Source organism: Electrona antarctica, assembly GCF_951216825.1.
Source record: "Electrona antarctica genome assembly, chromosome: 9".
Classification (NCBI taxonomy): Eukaryota; Metazoa; Chordata; class Actinopteri; order Myctophiformes; family Myctophidae; genus Electrona; species Electrona antarctica.
Window position 1 is genome coordinate 10,987,259 of NC_136790.1, and position 19,472 is coordinate 11,006,730.

The following is a 19,472-nucleotide window of genomic DNA, read 5'->3' on the forward strand; positions in this document are numbered from 1 at the left end:
TTACGTCATATTGTCTCTTTATTGTTAATGGCATTTAATGTTTGTTTTACATCACCATTACATCACCTAATCAACATTAGTTAGACTTTAATATATTAGCGCCCCTCACTTCACACGTGTGTGATTTTTATTTAACACATTATAGACATGGGATGCATAACAAAAAGGTCCCAGGCAAAGGCTTCAGCCCCAGAAGTCCACCCCTGTCGACAGCACTGGCTTAACCCATTCTGACCTGAGATCAGATTCTAAAAATGTCTTCTACATCCTGACAGTTTTCTGAAAAAGCTATGTTTCTATGTCAGTCGTTCTTCGATTTTTCAAAAATAGCAGACCTACAAGCTCGTAGCGCGCCACTCGGTGGCGCGCTATGAGCTTGTAGATCTGCTATTTTTCATTAGCTAAAGCATAACATAATGCTAACACCAAAAGGGGTTCCCGCCCAAAATGGCTTAAGTGCCCCCCCCCCCCCCTTTCTACTGTAACTTTCGATAAAACACCATCCAACGAGGCAGAATTGTGACAGAAAATAACCTTAAAATACAAACGGAGGCAGACACACATGCACACAGTCAGCCATGCCTCGACGTTGTGCCATTTGCCAGCTGTGTCTGTTCCAGCCGAATGGCTGCGGCGCTCTGTGACACGTTGTTTAGCCCAGCATCCACTCGCCCTGCTTAATGTTTACTAATCAACCAGTCCACTGCCTTCTCTCTCTATGGAGGACAGATATCGATTGTCCTCTTTGTTTTATACTCCAGTCTCCACTCCTGGCTCCTGGCAGCCATGGTATCATGCCTGATAATGGAGGAGCAAGCGAGCCATAATACCCACTCCTGTGTGGAAAATGAACCTTGGATATGAGCTGTCTTGGGTCTGATTTGAAACTAATGTGTTTTTGCCGCTTCCACCGGCTGCTGTATACCGTAGGTTGCAGAGTTTGGCTCCCACATTTCCGCATAGATCAAAGTGGAAGGTGGCGAGTGTAAAGTGGAAGATTGTCATTTTATTCAGACCACTTGTTTCAATGCAGGTACACTGCAGTGAAAGTCTTGCTCACTAGAAACACGTAGGTAAACTTAAAAAGAAAAGCTTGGTATTTTCTTCACATACTGTAGTGAAAGATAGGCTAGAGAGAGGAGGGATTACAGTATGTGCAAGAGAGTTTATTATCCTCCACACAATAAGACACACTTGCAAGGGAAAATATACTGTAACTATACGATCAAACAAGGAGCTTTCAAACAATGTCCCCATGGCCATACAGGCCCTTATCAAACTCATTTAACAGGCAGGCTGCCCGTTCCATGTTGAGAAAGTATTCTTCCAGCCAAGAAAAACTCTGACATTCGGGATATTACTTTTAACCAGAGTGAGTGCTTTGACAGATGGCCAGTCCCAAAGCTGATGGAGAAATGAACCTTGTTTGACACAATTGTGCCAGCATCGATCTTGGTGTTTAGGTGAGCTCAATGCTCGACCTCGAAATTGTATTCCATTGAGAAGAATTCAAAGATATATTGAGGCCATGCTCCGAAGCCAGCTGGACAGAAGAATAATGCACTAGAGGCAGCCATAAACATTTAGCTATACATTTTGAGGCCACACATCTGTCTTAAAAAGATGATCCCACTCTTTCTTGAGCATGAGGCAGGCACGGTGACGGCTCCCTCTTTTGTACATCTACATCTATTTGTACTGTAGCAGACAATAGTTGCATAGTTATTCAAAACAAACGAAGAATACCAAAGAACGACTACAAAAGGCAAATGGACTTAAGTTGCTGAAATTGTCATATTCTATCACTAAAGATCTGTCCCACTGTTGTAATGTCATATCGCTCCACCAAGTTTTATTGTGTAACCCATTAAAACCAGGAAAGTGTCTGTCATTTTAGATTTTAGCTATATATCCTCTCTATCACGTGGAAACGTCATTATGTCCAAAACTGTTAGTTTTCAGCATTCAAATTCAAAAGTAGCAAACGTAACAGATCTACAAGGTCAAAACGTGCTTCGATGTTCCAGATCTGCTGCTTTTGATGCTTTTGGGCGACGCTGTAGTATGATCAAGTAGGACCTAATTTACGAAACAACAAAATGTTAAAATATGGCAGCAATATATAGTGACATACGTTTTTTAGTAAACTGTTAGGATTTGGAAGACATGTTGTAGAATCAGCCTCAGGTCTTAATGGGGGAAGAATGGAAAGCTCCTTGATGCTGTGTCTCCCATGAAGCTACTTCACAATAGAGCATGCAATCCTAAAACTTTAAGATTAATACATGGAATTTGAAAAGTCTTGGTAAAACATTCATTTTCAAAAGTTCTGCTCTGGAGGATGCCAGGGCCATTAGCCTATGGGTTTTATTAATATGTGATACTGTATAACGTTCATTACTGTGCTCTCCATTTCATTTGTTTTCCAAATGAAAGGGGCACCCATGGGATCCGATTGTAAATGTGTGAAAGTTGAGTGGAAAAAGAAAACGGGCACATCAATGAATACAATTAAGAACTGTGGGTATGGGGGATGCTGGCTCTTGCAAAATATCACCAGCATGCATATTCAATTTAAAAGGAAATGGAAGTTCACACAGTGTAGGTTATATCATTACAAGAGCGGAATGCACATGCTAATGGTTCTAGGGCGAAAATGAAGAGAGTAGGGTCCCTAGTTTAACGATGGTTCTGATGTATTTTCTCTATTATTAAGGTTATTATAGCAGTCAAGTTGTATTGGGGGTCGCGAGACATGGCCAAAGCATTTCCAGGGGGTCCCCGGCCAAAAACGTTGAGAACCCCTGGTCTAGTATGTAGTTTAGGATTTTGCCAAAGACCGTGGGTACTGTATCACAAGCCTCGGTACCTTCTTTCAGCTGCACACGCCTGAAGTTGAGACGATGGCTTCTGTTTCGCATGTTGGCTACTTTCTGCTTTAAAGTCTGGATCTGCTTTGTAGTTTGGGATAGCTCACTAGTACTAGTAGAGCACTCAATCTTGCCTCTCCTGTTCTCTGTTGCCTGATCCAGTGGTCTTCAGGCATTATCTGTAAACTCTTATTTATATTTACTAATGCTTGGTCTACAAGCTCTTAACGTAGATGGTCCAAAGCGCTTTACATAGATTGAGCATTACATTCACCAATTCACGCACACATTCATACACCGATGGCGGAGGAAACCATGCAAGCCACCAACCTGCACATTATTAGGGGTTCAGACTTCAGAGTCTTGCTCTAAGGACACTTCGACACTAACTCTGGGGGAGCCCGGGATTGAACTGGGAACCTTGCGGTTCCCATCTGACCACTGTACCGGCTACTCTACCCCTAAGCCACTCACGCCCCTGTGCGTACAGTTGGAGGCCATCGATATTGTCCTTTTCTTTTTGCTGAGGTTTGCGTGATCTGCGCAAAAGGACAGTTAACCCATTTTGGGCGGGAACCCCTTTTGGTGTTTTAAACATTGTTATAATTTAGCTATTGAAAAATAGCAGATCTACAAGCTCATAGCGCGCCACTGAGTGGCGCGCTACGAGCTTGTAGGTCTGCTATTTTTGAAAAATCGTGAAAATATTTATTTCAGAAAACTGGAGGATTTAGAAGGATGTTTTTAAATTTTGAGGTCAGGCCTAAATGGGTCAAATGATAAGGGACAATATCGGTGGCACCCAACTGTATGTTTAATAATTCAGTTGAACAGTTACACTGTACTGTCATTTCACCTTCTAAGTATACCATAGTCGACATGAAAACATTTTACTGTCATGCTGCACTAGAAACATGGTGATGCAAGGCAACAGACAACAAAGTGCTACAGTTGGGTGCCACCGATATTGTCCCTTATCATTTGACCCATTTAGGCCTGACCACAACATTTTAAAAAATCCTTCTAAATCCTCCAGTTTTCTGAAATAAATATTTTCACGATTTTTCAAAAATAGCAGACCTACAAGCTCGTAGCGCGCCACTCGGTGGCGCGCTATGAGCTTGTAGATCTGCTATTTTTCAATAGCTAAATTATAACATAATGTTTAAAACACCAAAAGGGGTTCCCGCCCAAAATGGGTTAACTGTCCTTTTGCGCAGATCACGCAAACCTCAGCAAAAAGAAAAGGACAATATCGATGGCCTCCAACTGTAAGTATAGCATAGTCGACATGAAACATTTTTACTGTCATGCTGCACTAGAAACATGGTGATGCAAGGCAACAGACAACAAAGTGCTACATGTACAGTGCAGTGTTGAGTCGGTATAATGTACTGTACTCTGCATGGGAGTAAACTATCAATAATTGAACTGGGCTGGAAAATGAAATTTATTGTGATGTAGTATAACGTTTGGACTAGGGCCCATCCGTGGTCTGTCATGCTTTTAGAAAGCAATGTTGTGAACGGCCAGCTATGTAAGGTTTACTTTAAGCTCTCGTTGCGTGATAAATCTATAGACTGAAGTTATCTTTCACTGTGTGTGTGCGCGCGCGCGCGCACACACAAACACACACACACACACACACACACACACACACTGCCTAAGGTGATCTTTGCCAGAGATGCTCTTTAACTGGCACTGATCAGCCTCAAGGAAAAGCATATAGAAAGAAAATGCAACATCTATAATTTACACTCTGCACACTCTCTCTTTTTCGTTACCTTACCCCACCTTTTCTGTGGGGTTAGTGTTAGGATATGGATTATTTGTTTGTGCATTTGTGAATCACAGCCTTGGTAGTACTACTGTGTGGGTGATGTAACCTAGGCTAGAACCATAGAGATACATGTAGATTAGAAGATCCATTTTGACTCAAATGATGGAATGTGACGAGGAACTGGATCATTTATAACTGCACATTCTTTTGGGGGTGCAACGGTTCAGTTACCACGGTTCGGTTCGAACCTCGGTGTTTGGCTCACGGTTTCACATTCCAGTATTTTCTGCCTTTTCATTTTTTTCGAAGAAAATAATTACCTTGCCGCTCGCTGATATTTTGTGCCTTTCATTATACTGATCCATGGAAAAAATGCAGCCTGTGCACACAAACACGTGCAGCTCGTGGAGGATTTACATTTAGTATTTTTGTGGAATTCGTCTGACGGAAATTACGTTTCGAGCACTTAAAAAAAAATTGGAGTGGACAAATTAAGCTTTCTTTTGAGGGGCTCGGGCTCCCAAAGTGTCTTGATGCTTGTGGATCAGCTGTTCATGCCAAACACCAGCTGGATTCGCTCGCGGGTTGTTTTTCTTTTTTGGTTTGTTTTTTGAGAAACCAAAAAGTTGCGGTCCATAAAGGCGTATTGCAGGGGTTCTCAACGTTTTTGGCCGGGGACCCCCGGAAATGCTTTGGCAATGTCTCGGGACCCCCGCCCCGCCCCCTCCCGACCCCCAATATAAATTGACTGCTACAATAACCTTAAACCATTTTGGGCGGGAACCTCTTTTGGTGTTTTAAGCATTGTTATAATTTAGCTATTGAAAAATAGCAGATCTACAAGCTCATAGCGCGCCACCGAGTGGCGCGCTACGAGCTTGTAGGTCTGCTATTTTTGAAAAATCGTGAAAATAAAATTTTAAAAACAATCTTTTTTTTTTTTTTTTAAATAATTTGGGGACCCCCTAAAATAATTTGGCGACCCCCCCCGAGGGGTCGCGACCCACGGGTTGAGAACCCCTGGCGTAATGGACCGTGCAAAGGCATACTGTACGGTTCAGTTTTAAACCGTGAACCGTTGCGCCCTTACACTCTTTAACCTAAAACTAATGGTCTAGTACTTTCAGTCTGTTTATGAACGTTCTCTGAGACTTTCATCAAGAGTGTTTTCTTTCACTAAAACTGTGATTTTTGAGTGGTGCAGCCACTCCAAGGAACAACAATGTCTGTCCCTATGTGTGTTTAGAGTACCAACAGGTGACAAAGTGGGGCTGTTGAGCTTCACACTGTGCACAGGTGCATGATGGGAAGCTGAGTTTTCAGCAGCCATGTGGCAGTGTTGAGATTCACACTGCACAGAGGCTGCATGATGGGAAGCTGAGTTTTTAGCAGCCATTACGTGATTTCGGGTGTGACAGTACAGTGTCAGTAGAGGGACCCCCTGGGGACCCCCATGTGTTAACTCTGTCATTTCTCGACCGTTTCGGACGTGGGACGGCTCGCCGGAACTGTGGCGGCTCCCTGGGCGTGTTACTGTGGGTCTGGAAGTTCCCGGGGACCCCCACATGGAGTTGCACCACTCAGTTCACACGGGTGTGATTTTTAAAAAACATCTAAACTGATGGTTTTCTAAAAGATAAAATGAACCGTACATTCAAGTCTGACCTGAAAAACCTATTTAATAGTCATCTCGCTCTTTCAATCAAATAATTACCTTACAAATTGTGCCGTCTGCCCTGATTGCACAGGCATTTAAAAACTAAATTCAATTATACTTTCCTTTTCATCTGTTTATTTTCCTTAATTTTTTTTGTATTTTTGTATAGGACACGTCACACTCAATTTGCGGTGGAAACATCTTGTGATGTATATCCTGCTCTCGCTAGGTGCCATCTTTTAATTAGATCACCCCATGACACCTTTCTACGCGGGAGAGTTTCTAATTAGCAAGAAATGCACCTGAAACAAAAACTCAGAGTTCTGTACAACGCATTCCCCAGGCTGAGGGCTTTGCCACATGAATAACACAGCTGTGGGCTGGGCACGTGCATGGGTCTGCAACATTGTGCATATCGTCATGCTCATCTTTATCCAAACATACGACACCAACATGCCATGTCTGTACAACCTAGGGACTCTCCGCACATATCCCCGTACCTATTTTAATGCTTGGTCAAATATGTCAGCAGCATGCGCTACGCCAACGACATACGCTATGCCAGATGCTGCTGAGATTCCACAGTTGTAATATATATGAGATGAGATGCTGTAGAGAAACTTAAATTAAACAGAGGAGAAATTGGGCAGTCAACAGGAATACTGTAGGAGTGTAGGAAGTAGACCAACAATAGAAGGAAGAAAGTTTTGACAACAGGATAAGTAGCCAAAAGGTTTGTCCAAATCCAAAATAGAATGGATAAGATTACAAAACTGGGAAGGTGTAAAAAAGAATTGCTGTGTGCCACTTCAGTGCAATGTGGTTTCCTCTTGTAGACCTCCTAGAGAAAATGTGCATCACTATAGTACAATTTGCTTACTGTGTGCACAAACAGAATGTATATAATTTATATTCTATGAACGTTCCATTTCCTCTATGGAGCGCTTCTTCTTCACGTTGTCATCCTAGTTTTCTACATATGTTCATGCATTTTTTAACACTGCCAGGAGAAATTCTCCAGAGGGAAAGGAAAGGGGTCTCATCACAGCTATCAAACAAAAAGCTGTTTCGGCGCTTGTTCCGGGTAAAAGGACGAAACATATTCTTAGTGCTTTTAGGGAAGGGACAGTAAGTAATAGTATGCTTTGTGGTGTACATGTGTGTGGTTGAAAGGAGTCTGTGAATGTGAGAACTACGTTTGCATAGATGCTCTGACGCAGGAAAAGGAAGAGTAAAGAAAGGCATTGGAAAGAGAGAGATGGAACATGAGACAGTCAGAGATAGACGGGGACATATGAAGAGTGTTGCCTGTGTCCTCAGGCCAGTTCCCTGCTGTCGCCCATGTGTTCATTTCGACCACAAGGCACACAGAAACAGAGGGTGAGAGTGAAGCATTATGGGAAGGCGACCCGGTTAGCAAATTGATTGGTCCTCGTTAACCACTTTCAACCTGGTTATGTTATTTAGATTGGTATTTTTTTTTCACTATTCGACTGATGGTTGCTAAGAATGGTCATGATGAGCACTGGGGAGAGCTGTAACAGGGGTTACCTGTCTTTCACAGAGACATTTTGACAACCACAAGGCACACAGAGACAGAGGGAGAGATCCAATTGTCTATATAAGCTGCCCCCCCTGTTGGCAAATTGACGAGTCCTCATTAAAGACTTAAGCTAATGTCAATAGCAATCACGCATCATCTCTTTTCTCTCATTTTCAATCTCGATCCATTTCACAACCGATTTCCCCCGGGAGAGACTTTTGACCAATCACACACTTCAAGTCTGAATAGTGAGTAGATCAGTCGAGCCTAGAAAAACAGCAGGGTACGTACAAGACACAATCTCCATTCATTTTGTCTGTTCCTTCCAACCTTGCCTCCCTACAGACTTGTTGGTTTGTTTGCACTCTCTTTCCAGTCAGAAACACACACACACACACACACATACATACACACACACCCCTTGACATGTAGTATCCTACATTCTTGAAATGGCGTAACATGAGAGCTTATTGGCTGAGCTTTTAGGACTCGTGCCGTATTGGATCAGATCTGTTGTGGACAATTCTGCTGAATCCCACAGTGCCATGCAAGGCTTTCCACCATCAGTCATCTTGACACCCATGACCGTCACAGCCCTGGCAATGGAATGGGCCCACCGCTGCCTGGGAGGGATTCCATGAGTCTGGGATGACTGATTCAGGTATACGAACTGTAGCATGGCTCCCTCAGCAGCCCGTCTGGATCCTTATGCCTGAAGCAGCGTCATTATGTCTTATGCTGCCCACATCTCTATTGTAAGAGCACAGTTTCCCTCAATGCAATTGACATTACTGTCGAGATGTAGGCAATATGTTCAAATGATTGTCAACCCTTGATGTTGTAAACATTGTTTATGTTTTTTGAATTTGGTAAAACAAATACACACAATTGTAACTGAGTGTATGGTTAACCACATACTGGCTGGAGGGTGCCCACTATAAAATAATAGCTGAGGTGTTTTGTACAATAATGGTTGGGGCTAAAGCAGTGATGCTTATCCATGATCGCAGTAAAACAAATCTTGTAAGCACTGGTGGCTCCTGGCAAGTCTTCAGGGGAGGGAGAATTTTACGCTGGTGTCTCCGTCATGCCTCTATGTGCCCAAAAGAACCGATCTACAAGCGGTCGACAGCCAATAGTCCGACAGCCAATAGTCCGACAGCCAATAGTCCGACAGCCAATAGTCCGACAACCAATAGTCAGACAACCAATAGTCAGACATACTCCGACAGCCAATAGTCCTACAACCAATAGTCAGACATACTCCGACAGCCAATAGTCCTACAACCAATAGTCCGACAACCAATGGGGTCCGTACGCTTTTCCGACCAGTCATTGGTCCGACATGCGGAAAACGACCAGATTAAGGTTGGTTAACATGCGTTAAGGTTGGCGAACATGCGATTCTCCGTGCTTGACAGTCAACACACTGCCCAGGCAAGATCGGCTAGGCGGCTAACAAAACAACAGACTAGCCTACTAGACAGATACGTATCATGATCTGCGTGCAACATAAAACTGCTATTTATTTACTGAGGAGAGAACACGTTTGCCTGATCGCTGATTCACAGATGTTTTTTCTCTCTCTCTGGTTCCATAACGATATGCAGTGTTAATTTTGTTGACTAAGACATATGCCCACATGTCTACTCATAAAGTCAAGTAAACACACCAAAACACAACTGTTTTGGCGTAAGGGGATATCGAGGCGGAGATCAGACCACACAAACATTTTCTAACAGTGAATAATAGCACCTTTGACTCATATAGATAAATTAGAGCGACAGACGAACAAGTCAAAGATAGTAGAGAGATGGAAGATAGTGTACTGCAGTAACAGTCTACCCACCAGTGTGGCCGAATATAAGAACTACAGACTGGCGTTACTTATACATGTCAAACTCATAGGCTGGAAAATGGCACCCAAAGTTAACCCCAAATCTTGGTCTTCACACAGGTGTGATTTTGCATTATTATTTTTTCCAAACAAGATTTAAAATGTATTTAACGCGAGAAAAATGGCTTCTACTTCCCAGGAATAGATTTGATTCCCCATTGATGAGGTAGGCGGATTTCTGAACTGTCCACACTCCACAGTCCTCTGAGAAACAGAGTGAGTAGACAAAAATGGGAAATGAAAATGGGTGAAGTTGTCTTTTAAATTGGTGCTGCATTAGTGATCAGAGCTCATGGAAACATGATGAAATGGGACTGTTTACACCCAAATCTTGAAGGAGACCCGCAGGAGACCCACAGATTGAAAAGATCCAACCAGTTAGTGTTTGCCTGCTGTAATGTTGGAAATCCTGTTCATCGTCTACATACTTTCAGAATGAATAATGAGCTGTGCGAGGGAGTGTATACTTCCTGGTCACAGTTGAATAAATAAATAAAGGGCTTACAGCGGGACGTTAACTCATGCGCACTGCACTGTATGTGCCTCAAAGGACAGCTATTCAGAACTCGTCGTATTTGTTTTGACTCTTCTGCTCTTCTCTCCTATAACATGACATGCACAAGCCTCACAGGACTAATATTTGGAACATATCCCATTTGTTTAGCTTCTTCTTCTTCTCTACAACGTGCAGGCACGTGCATGCTGTACCTAAAGGCAGCGTTCAAGAGAATTGCCTTTTCCAAAGTATTTTATGTTGAAAGAATAGGCTCTATGCACACAAAATAACTCTTCCTAAGTTCGTACTTCCTGTCCCCTTCCCTACTTTCTTCACAGGTGTTGCCCAATGATACGAATTAAGGCTCTGTTCCTTTTTGAGTGGTGCAACCACTCCAACGAACAGCAATGTCTGTGACGTTAACCTATGTATGTTTGTGACTATGTTTGTGACTCATGAGTACCAGTAGGGGCGCTGTTGTGCCAAAACAGAGAGAGAAATAGTGCTGCACTGTTGCCTGCTAATGAGAGAGAGGGGGGGGGCGTAGGGGACTTGCACCACTCAGTTCACACGGGTGTGATTTTTCTGTACACGTGATTCTCAAACCTTTTCATTTCAAGGACCCCCATAACTCTGAGTGTACAAACAGGGTCCATTTGTTTCCATTTTGTACACGCAGAGTTACACACCCATACGGGCCATTTGGAACCCACTCAAGGACACTTTGAGACCCCCTGGTGTAGCAGAGTATTTCCAGTGAGCCAACATGCACAATAGCAGCACCCTGACTCTGTTTGACCAGAATGGAACAGAGCCTTCATTAGTATCATCGGTAACACCTGGGAAGGAAGTAGGGAAGGGGCCCAAGTTCTTTCCAAAATGTGTGTGCGCATATAGACCATTGCCCTCTGTGTAGAATGCCATACGCCACATCTCCAGTAAAGGCTTGATTGGACTTAGTTGACCGTGTTGTCAACTTGTCACACACCAGAAATAGCCTATCGATAAGCTCACAACACGTGGCAGCACGAGGACTTGTGAGTAGATCGGCTATTTTCGGTGTCTAAAGCCCAAACCCACACCAGTTGCAACTCCTTGAAACAAAACTGTTTTAAGGTCAACCACACCAATGCAACTCCTTGCAACTCAAGGAGTTGCATTGGTGTGGTTGAACTGAAAACTGTTTTGTTGCAAGGAGTTGCAAATGGTGTGGTTTGGGCTTAACACCACGCACAAGAAAGTAGCCTACATATAACTGCAAGACCTTTAAATAAATAAAAACCCGGCCATGCACATGTTCACATGAGTGGTCGGTCTTATGTGTCAAGTAGGTCATGTGTGGTGAGATGAAAGTGAGAAAAGGAGAAAATATCGATTATACTTTTGTATCAATATTATTAGTATCATTCTTAATTTAAGATGAGATATTCCTCTAAATCTGGCTAGGGATGTCAAACAAGAAAACATTTGTCAGCCCCTGACAAATGTTCTAACATTCTCTGCATGTCCCTGACCTGGCTTTGCAGTGCAGACGAATAAATATGTTGCTGAAGATGGTAGCCGGTGAAGGAAATGTACTGGGGAGAAAGAGAGAAGGGGAGGGAAAAGGGCTACCCTGGTGTCTATTTTGTGCATGTCATTTTAGGCAAAAAAAAATCTAGTATCTCAAATTGCACAATGTTTATAGGGCTTAAGTGATTAAGTGTCAGAGGAGATGAATAAAATATGCAAGTTGGTCGAGAATTGGTTGGAAGGTCAACGAGTAGAGACTGTGGATTTGAGAGGCGTATCATTATGGAGTGGAACATTGGCAGCAAGGAAGAGAGACACAATCAGTGTCTTGACCTTTTCAAGGTCAAGGTGTGCATATTATAGTCTGCATCTGATCTTTGAAACTACTACCTTCGCTGACATCATTTCTTTGAGATTCTCAGAGAGATGGAAATAGATGGAATTAACCGTATTCACACAGGAGCCATTTCGCTCTCGAGTGCTTCATGCTGGAGGGGGAAAGCCGTGTGGACATGGTCAGGAAGTGAAAAGGACAATTAAGAGATTGAACCTAAAGTACTAAAAATGCATGATGCATGGCTTTTGATTAAAAATCTCACAAACACGCAGTGTGGCTAAAAAACGCCTCTGGGGGGAAACGAATGCACACACGCCCCCCCCCCCCCCCCCCCCACACACACACACACACACAAACACGCCCACACACACACACACGCCCACACACATAATGGCTGTAGGGACACAAATACACACCAGTAACACACACAATGACAAAGGACATTGCGCTTTTGGTAATCTAGTGAAAGTATTAACCCAGAGGATTTACCAGATGGAGTAAAGGAGGTAGAGAGACAACGGCAGGTGGGAAGAGGAAGGGAACCGTGTTTCCTGATGTGCTGCCATATTATGTAGCAGTACTCTGACAACAACCTGACAAGACCAGATCAGTGGCCTTGTGGTTGAGTGAGCGCCCTGGGACTGGGAGGTTGGGGTTCAATCCCCAGTCGGGTCATACCAAAGACTCTAAAAAATGGGACCCAGTGCCTCCCTGCTTGGCACTCAGCATCAAGGGTTGGATTGGGGTAAGTCCCTGCGACATACTAGCGTCATGTCCAGGGGGTGTACTTGTACATCAAGCTGCCTCACGCTACAGAAACAGGAGATAGGCTCCTGACCTATGGGCCTCATGGCTCGGCAAGGCTACTTACTCTGACAACAGCAGAGCTCATGAGGAGGAACCCAGCCAGAGACCGTTTGAAGCGGAGTGATACTGTCTGTCTGGAGAAGTCAAATGCAAAGGCACGGTGGCGCAGTCTGTAGCGCTGTAGCCTCACAGCTAGAAGGTCCCGGGTTCAGTTCTCACCAGGGGCGCTTGGGGGCGTGTATCGGTGCCCATACCCTAGGTGGGGTCGGCGAAAGAGCCTTTCTGTGTGGGCATAAAAGGGACACAGACATAATACCTGGCGGGGCATGTATTTCCAACTTGCATCGTTCCAAGTAGGCCAGTGACAGAAGATGGTACACATAATAAGACAAATCACAACAAAATGGTTTATTTATTTTATTTTGAATGATGGCTGTTTCAGCGATAGGTGTGTGACGTGTGTTGGAGATACTCTATATGAAAAGGGGGGGCATTGGGGATATTTAAGCATCTCTATATTTAACCCATTTTGGGCGGGAACCCCTTTTGGTGTTTTAAACATTGTTATAATTTAGCTATTGAAAAATAGCAGATCTACAAGCTACGAGCTTGTAGGTCGGAGGCCAATTACATATCATTTTTGGGGTCCTTGTAGGTCGGAGGCCAATTACATATAGTTTTTGGGGTCCTTGACATGAAATATTGAGCACCACTGATACAGGTATTTCAGAGAACTGTCAGAATTTAGAAAACATTTTTTTAATTTCGACGTCAGGCCTAAATGGGTTAAGCATTTTAACCGATAATACAACCATTACTGACAAGGAAGGAGGGCCGAGTTTGTGAACTGGATCTGAACCCATGAATGTGCTTATGCGGTACATAGTAGTGCACTAATTAACTGAGTCACCACGACACCCTGAGGATGGCTTACCAATTATGCCACAGAGAGCAATCTATTCAACTCAACCTGACCAAGTCCATGGCATTGTTTGTCCATTAACATTTGCTATGCACGTCTCCTGGGTCCAGGGAGACTCCTAGAGAAAACATGTGGATACTCACACTGATGCATTCATAAGGACAATATGATCCTTGAGTCCAGTGTATACATGGCATTCCTGGCCTCGCCCCCTATTTCCGTTCTGGCGTGTTTTCTCGGAGCGTGACTGTTCGGTTGTTCCGGTTGCCGTTATAGTGATTCTCGCTCTATGGATTCTCGTACTTGAGCAGACGTGTTTGTTTTACTTTGTAACTGATTAATAATGCATCAAACCGTTTGAGCACAGGTAGAGAACATATTCTGCGTTTGGGGATGTTGTTGAAAGTAATGTTATTTCATCAGCTTGACACCCAAGCCATACAGCGTTTTACATCTTCGAGGTTTCGGAAATTAAGATTTGTGGTAAATGTAAGATTGCAAGTTTACTAGTCCATACCCGGCGATGTGCACATTCAAAGTATTTTCAGACTTTTTTAGGTTGCATTCACACCTGTAGACTGTGCGTTTGGGGGGAGAAGTTGCATCATTGTTGCATTTTTTATTTTGTGCATTTGTCAACTGCAGCAGGGAACTTTATCAATGTGTTCAATTCATATACTACACAGTAAAATCTATAAAACTATACTTTGAGTAATTTTATTGATGGGACATAAAGTGTGTGGATGCAGGGGTGTTGGGGACTATTTGTCTTATTCTGTCTCATCCCTCTCAACACCTGTTATCCTGCTCACAGACCACTGAAGACAAGTCAGTAAAAAATAAACATTACACAGACCTCCATCTCAGACATCCATCAGCCCCAGGCCAGCCTCGGCCAAAAGGAACACAGGCAAACCCTCGGCCTGGCCCTGAGCCTCCCTCAAGAACGCGCCTGTCTCTTCCTATCTATCGCTACCCCACCAGATGATGCCCTCCGTCCAGAGCAAGTGCATTTCACATGGCTTTGGTTTTAGACTTTCGACTTCTTTTGTGCCCCCCAGTCGCTCATAATCCCCCGTCTTTCTTCTGTGGCCTCAGAGAGTTGGTTAGGGGGACCTTTTACAGTACATTGCGTCTTTGTTCCTTGGAGAAAGCACGGAGGCAGCGGAATTGGGGATGGCAGGTTCTGTTCTGTTGTGATGTGGATTGGTGGTGGGTTGGGAAGGGGCTCAGACGCACCCAGGGGGGGGGGGAGAGCATATTTCTTTAACTGAGGCCAGGCCAGGAAGCGAGCTCAACGTCTGGCCTTAGGAAGGAACGTGGCAGCAGAGTGTCACACAAGACTCATTGTTTTCTCTCTCTCTCTCTCTGTCCTCTCCTCGGTCTCTCCCTTCCCTTTTCTTCTGTCTCTGGTCTTTGTTCAGTTCCACAATGGGCTCTTCATTGCCCTCTAACTGCTCCCCTACTGGTTTAGTCTGAGCAGTTACACAGCTGGCAACTAAGGGGAGAAATGCATGGATTGACTCGAGGGCATCTGTTTTCATCTACAGTTGGGTGCCACCGATATTGTCCCTTATCATTTGACCCATTTAGGCCTGATCTCAACATTTAAAAAAATCCTTCTAAATCCTCCAGCCACTCGGTGGCGCGCTATGAGCTTGTAGATCTGCTATTTTTCAATAGCTAAATTATAACATAATGTTTAAAACACAAAGGGGTTCCCGCCCAAAATGGGTTAACTGTCCTTTTGCGCAGATCACGCAAACCTCAGCAAAAAGAAAAGGACAATATCGATGGCCTCCAACTGTAGATAGACAAGACCACACAAAATACTGCCACTTAAAGGTTTAGCACAGCCACCTGAGTTATTGGATGAAACCGTGTGGAAAAACAACACCACACAGCAACGTCCTGTAACAATGACTTTACAGTCTTGGAGTAGCACGCAAGCAAGCACTGTAGCACAATTAGCAATATTATATGTTTGGATTTTGAATGATTCTTAACACTCCAGAAGCTGGATGGACAATCAATGCGATAAGAGAGCAGAGACCACGAAAGAGGATAAATGACGGGTTTTTAATCTACTGCATAAATTCATTCTAATCTGGTTTAATCCAAATTGTGGCCTTGAGGAAAAAAAATCTCTCTCTCTCTCCTCTCTCTCTCTCTCTCTCTCTCTCTCTCTCTCTCTCTCTCTCTCTCTCTCTCTCTCTCTCATATTCAGCCCATAATGATCTTAACACTAACTGGTCACTGGTCATAGTTAGATCCCTACCATACATACATACTGTACATACGTACTGTACATACGTACATACTTGCATACATACATGTACGTATGTACGTACAGTATGTATGATACATACATACATGCATACGTACGTACGGACATACACATACATACATACATACAGTATGCAGTCTAGTCTAACTTGGACTCAGGGGGGTGGACGCCTCTGCCATGCATAGTCCCCAGTGAATAGGCATGTTGCCCTTCACTGGTAACCTTACTTTGGATTTTAAATATATGAAGGTATTGTAGGCTGGGATTTTACAAAAAAGCCCCCCTTTTAAATACATACATACATACATACATACATATAAGGTATGCCATCTGGTGGCTAATGAACCAAACACATTCTCAGGAGTTGAAGCAGTTTTAAAGGACCCACTTTTAGGCCAGTGCAACAGAGCATGCTTTTGCCTTTTTTAAAACCTTACCCATTTTAACCACATACATACATACATACATACATACTTGTTTTCATGGTTCTTTGTGCAGCATGTCGTGTGGAAACTAGCTACATTGTTGTGTGTATAGTCCACGTTGGCGTGTTCCTAATTGATGACACTGTTATCTGAGGTGAACCTGACTGCATTGTTTTCAAAATAAACAAAATGAATTAATAAAAGATGACCTTGTTTGTAGAAAGATGTCAAAGATGCGAGTCAAAAAGCTTGGCAGCTGTCGTGCAGCAGATTGTGTGCAGCGGGTGGTTGACATCGGGTGTGTATGGGTGTGTTTGGTCAGCCAGCAAGCTTTTGGAACTGAGCCCTCATTTGATGTGGCTACCAGTAATGACCATAATACACAGTGCGGCCATCTTGACATTATGTTAATGGTATGGTGGTCATTTCCCATTAACAGCTCATACATCCAAACTGATTGTATTAACCCATTTAGGCCTGACCTAAATCCTCCAGTTTTCTGAAATAAATATTTTCACGATTTTTCAAAAATAGCAGACCTACAAGCTCATAGCGCGCCACTCGGTGGCGCGCTATGAGCTTGTAGATCTGCTATTTTTCAATAGCTAAATTATAACAATGTTTAAAACGCCAAAAGGGGTTCCCGCCCAAAATGGGTTAACACAACGGATGACGTGTATAAATGTCCTTAGCAAAAATTGTGTTAAACAACGTCAAACCCACGAACATTGCAGCTGTACGAAAAGCTTGAATTATCCTCTCTCTATCTGCAATGTGTTTGTTTCATAATAATCCACCGTAGACATGTCAAAGCTACTTCCTGTCAAGAAATTCCTTGCAGGTGATTATTTTTCTAAGTGTTGGAGTTTGGAAGCCCTCACTTTCATTTAAGCAACGTCCTGCTGCCTCCTACATTATGTGCAAATTCAAAATGGGTGGTATGCAGGTCCATTGAGTGATATCCAACGAGCGCTTCCAAACACTTACACACATAAATGGTGCATTTATATAGCGCCTTTATCCAAGGCGCTTTACATAGATTGTGCATCAATTCACCCATTCACACACACATTCATACACCGATGGTGGCAGAAATCATGCAAGGCACTAGCCAGCACATCTGGAGCAATTTGGGGTTCAGTTTCTTGCTCAAGGACACTTCGACACTAACTCTGGGGGAGCCCGGGTTCGAACAGGCAACCTTGCGGTTACGATCCAGCCACTCCACCCCTGAGCCACCGCCGCCCCACATAATCACCTGCAAGGAATTTCTTGACCGGAAATGGCTCATAACATGTCTACGGTGGATTTTAATGAAACAAACACTTTGCAGATATAAAGAGGATAATTCAAGCTTTTCATACAGCTGCAATGTTGACGAGTTTGAAGTCGTTTAATACAATCAGATAGGACTTTTCTGTTTGGATGTATGGGCTGTCAATGGCAAATTTCACCAAGTTACCACCCTGCCATTAACTTAATGGCAATATGGCCGCGGTCTGCATATGGTCAATTACAGACATAAACATAAAATGTGCCATTATGGGGCGCCCGCTGGCCTAGTGGTCCAGGCGCATACCACATATACTGGAAGGCGCATGCAGTGTGCTGTGCGTTCGAGTCCCGATCCCGACGTCCTTTGCTGCGTGTCATTCCCAGTCTACGTCTCCCCATTTCCTATCTATCTCCACTGTGTCCTATCAATAAAGGCAGGGGGAAAAATAGTCATTACTCATTACACAGGCAGGCTTTACACTTGAATTGCTGTCTTTTGTCCTACAGCAGAGGAATACTATATGTCATGACACGAGTACTATTTTAAACATGGAAGAGAGAAGAAGGTACAGAGGAGGAATTAACTGTGAGTCTGTGACACGGGTCTTAAAACCAGATGTAATTTCTGAATTTCATGCTTTGCTTTGTCTCCTCCTCCCTCGCAGGTCTGTCTGGTAACCCGGTGGATCTAGAAAAGCGCCATAATGCATATGGAAAGAACTTCATTCCTCCCAAGAAGGCCAAGTCCTTCCTGGAGCTGGTGTGGGAGGCGCTGCAGGACGTCACCCTCATCATCCTGGAGATTGCTGCCATCATCTCCCTGGGTCTTTCCTTCTACCAACCCCCAGGGGGGGACAGTGAGGGTAAGTAGTAGTAGCAGTAGTAGTAGTTTGCCTAAGTGGATACATTTACGTCTAATCTTATATTTACTCATTCACTGCCGGACTAAATAATTATTGAATTCACCCAGTGCTAGCGTTTTTCCGGTTGTCCTTACTTTTTAAAACACTTTCCCTCCCTTTCACGAGTTACACGAGTTAATTGATTTGTAGAACAGCTTCCCTCCCAATAACGAGTTACACGAGTTACGTTTTCATTGTTTAATTCACGTTTTTAACCCATTCTGGGCGGGAACCCCTTTTGGTGTTTTAAGCATTATGTTATACTTTAGCTATTGAAAAATAGCAGATCTACAAGCTCATAGCGCACCACCGAGTGGCGCGCTACGAGCTTGTAGGTCTGCTATTTGTGAAAAATCGTGAAAATGTGGCGCAAATCCTGACAGAAAACTGTCAGGATTTAGAAGACATTTTATAAATTTCGACGTCAGGTCAAAATAGGTTAATACATTTTAAGACTTACGGGGTTTCCATCAGACAGAGTGGGATAGGTGACGTTGTTCGGATGATGTAACCGGAAAAACAGCCGTCGCACTGGCATGCAAAGGGTTCTGGGAAATTGAGGCCCAATGCATTCTAATGGCGGCGGTGGCGCGCAGCGGGCGTGTTCCTCCTCTGCTCTCTGTTGTTGTGATCGCCACTTTGGATTATTTTTCAACACTACGACAAAAGATCACACCATTTTAAAGTTTATTTTCATGAAAAGGAACGATGATGTCGGCGCGGTGGTTCTTCAAAGGTTAGTGAAATCTAGGCAGACAGCGG

At 43.6% G+C, this 19,472-nt stretch overlaps 1 protein-coding gene across 1 annotated transcript in view; it reads left to right on the plus strand.

Annotated features, from left to right (window-relative positions):
- Positions 1-19,472, plus strand: part of atp2b4 (ATPase plasma membrane Ca2+ transporting 4) — a 146,026-nt gene that overhangs the window by 58,056 nt on the left and 68,498 nt on the right. The window contains exon 4 of the mRNA XM_079510344.1: positions 18,474-18,671. Within this exon, the coding sequence (XP_079366470.1) occupies positions 18,474-18,671 (198 nt within the window). The remainder of the gene's footprint in view (positions 1-18,473; positions 18,672-19,472) is intronic.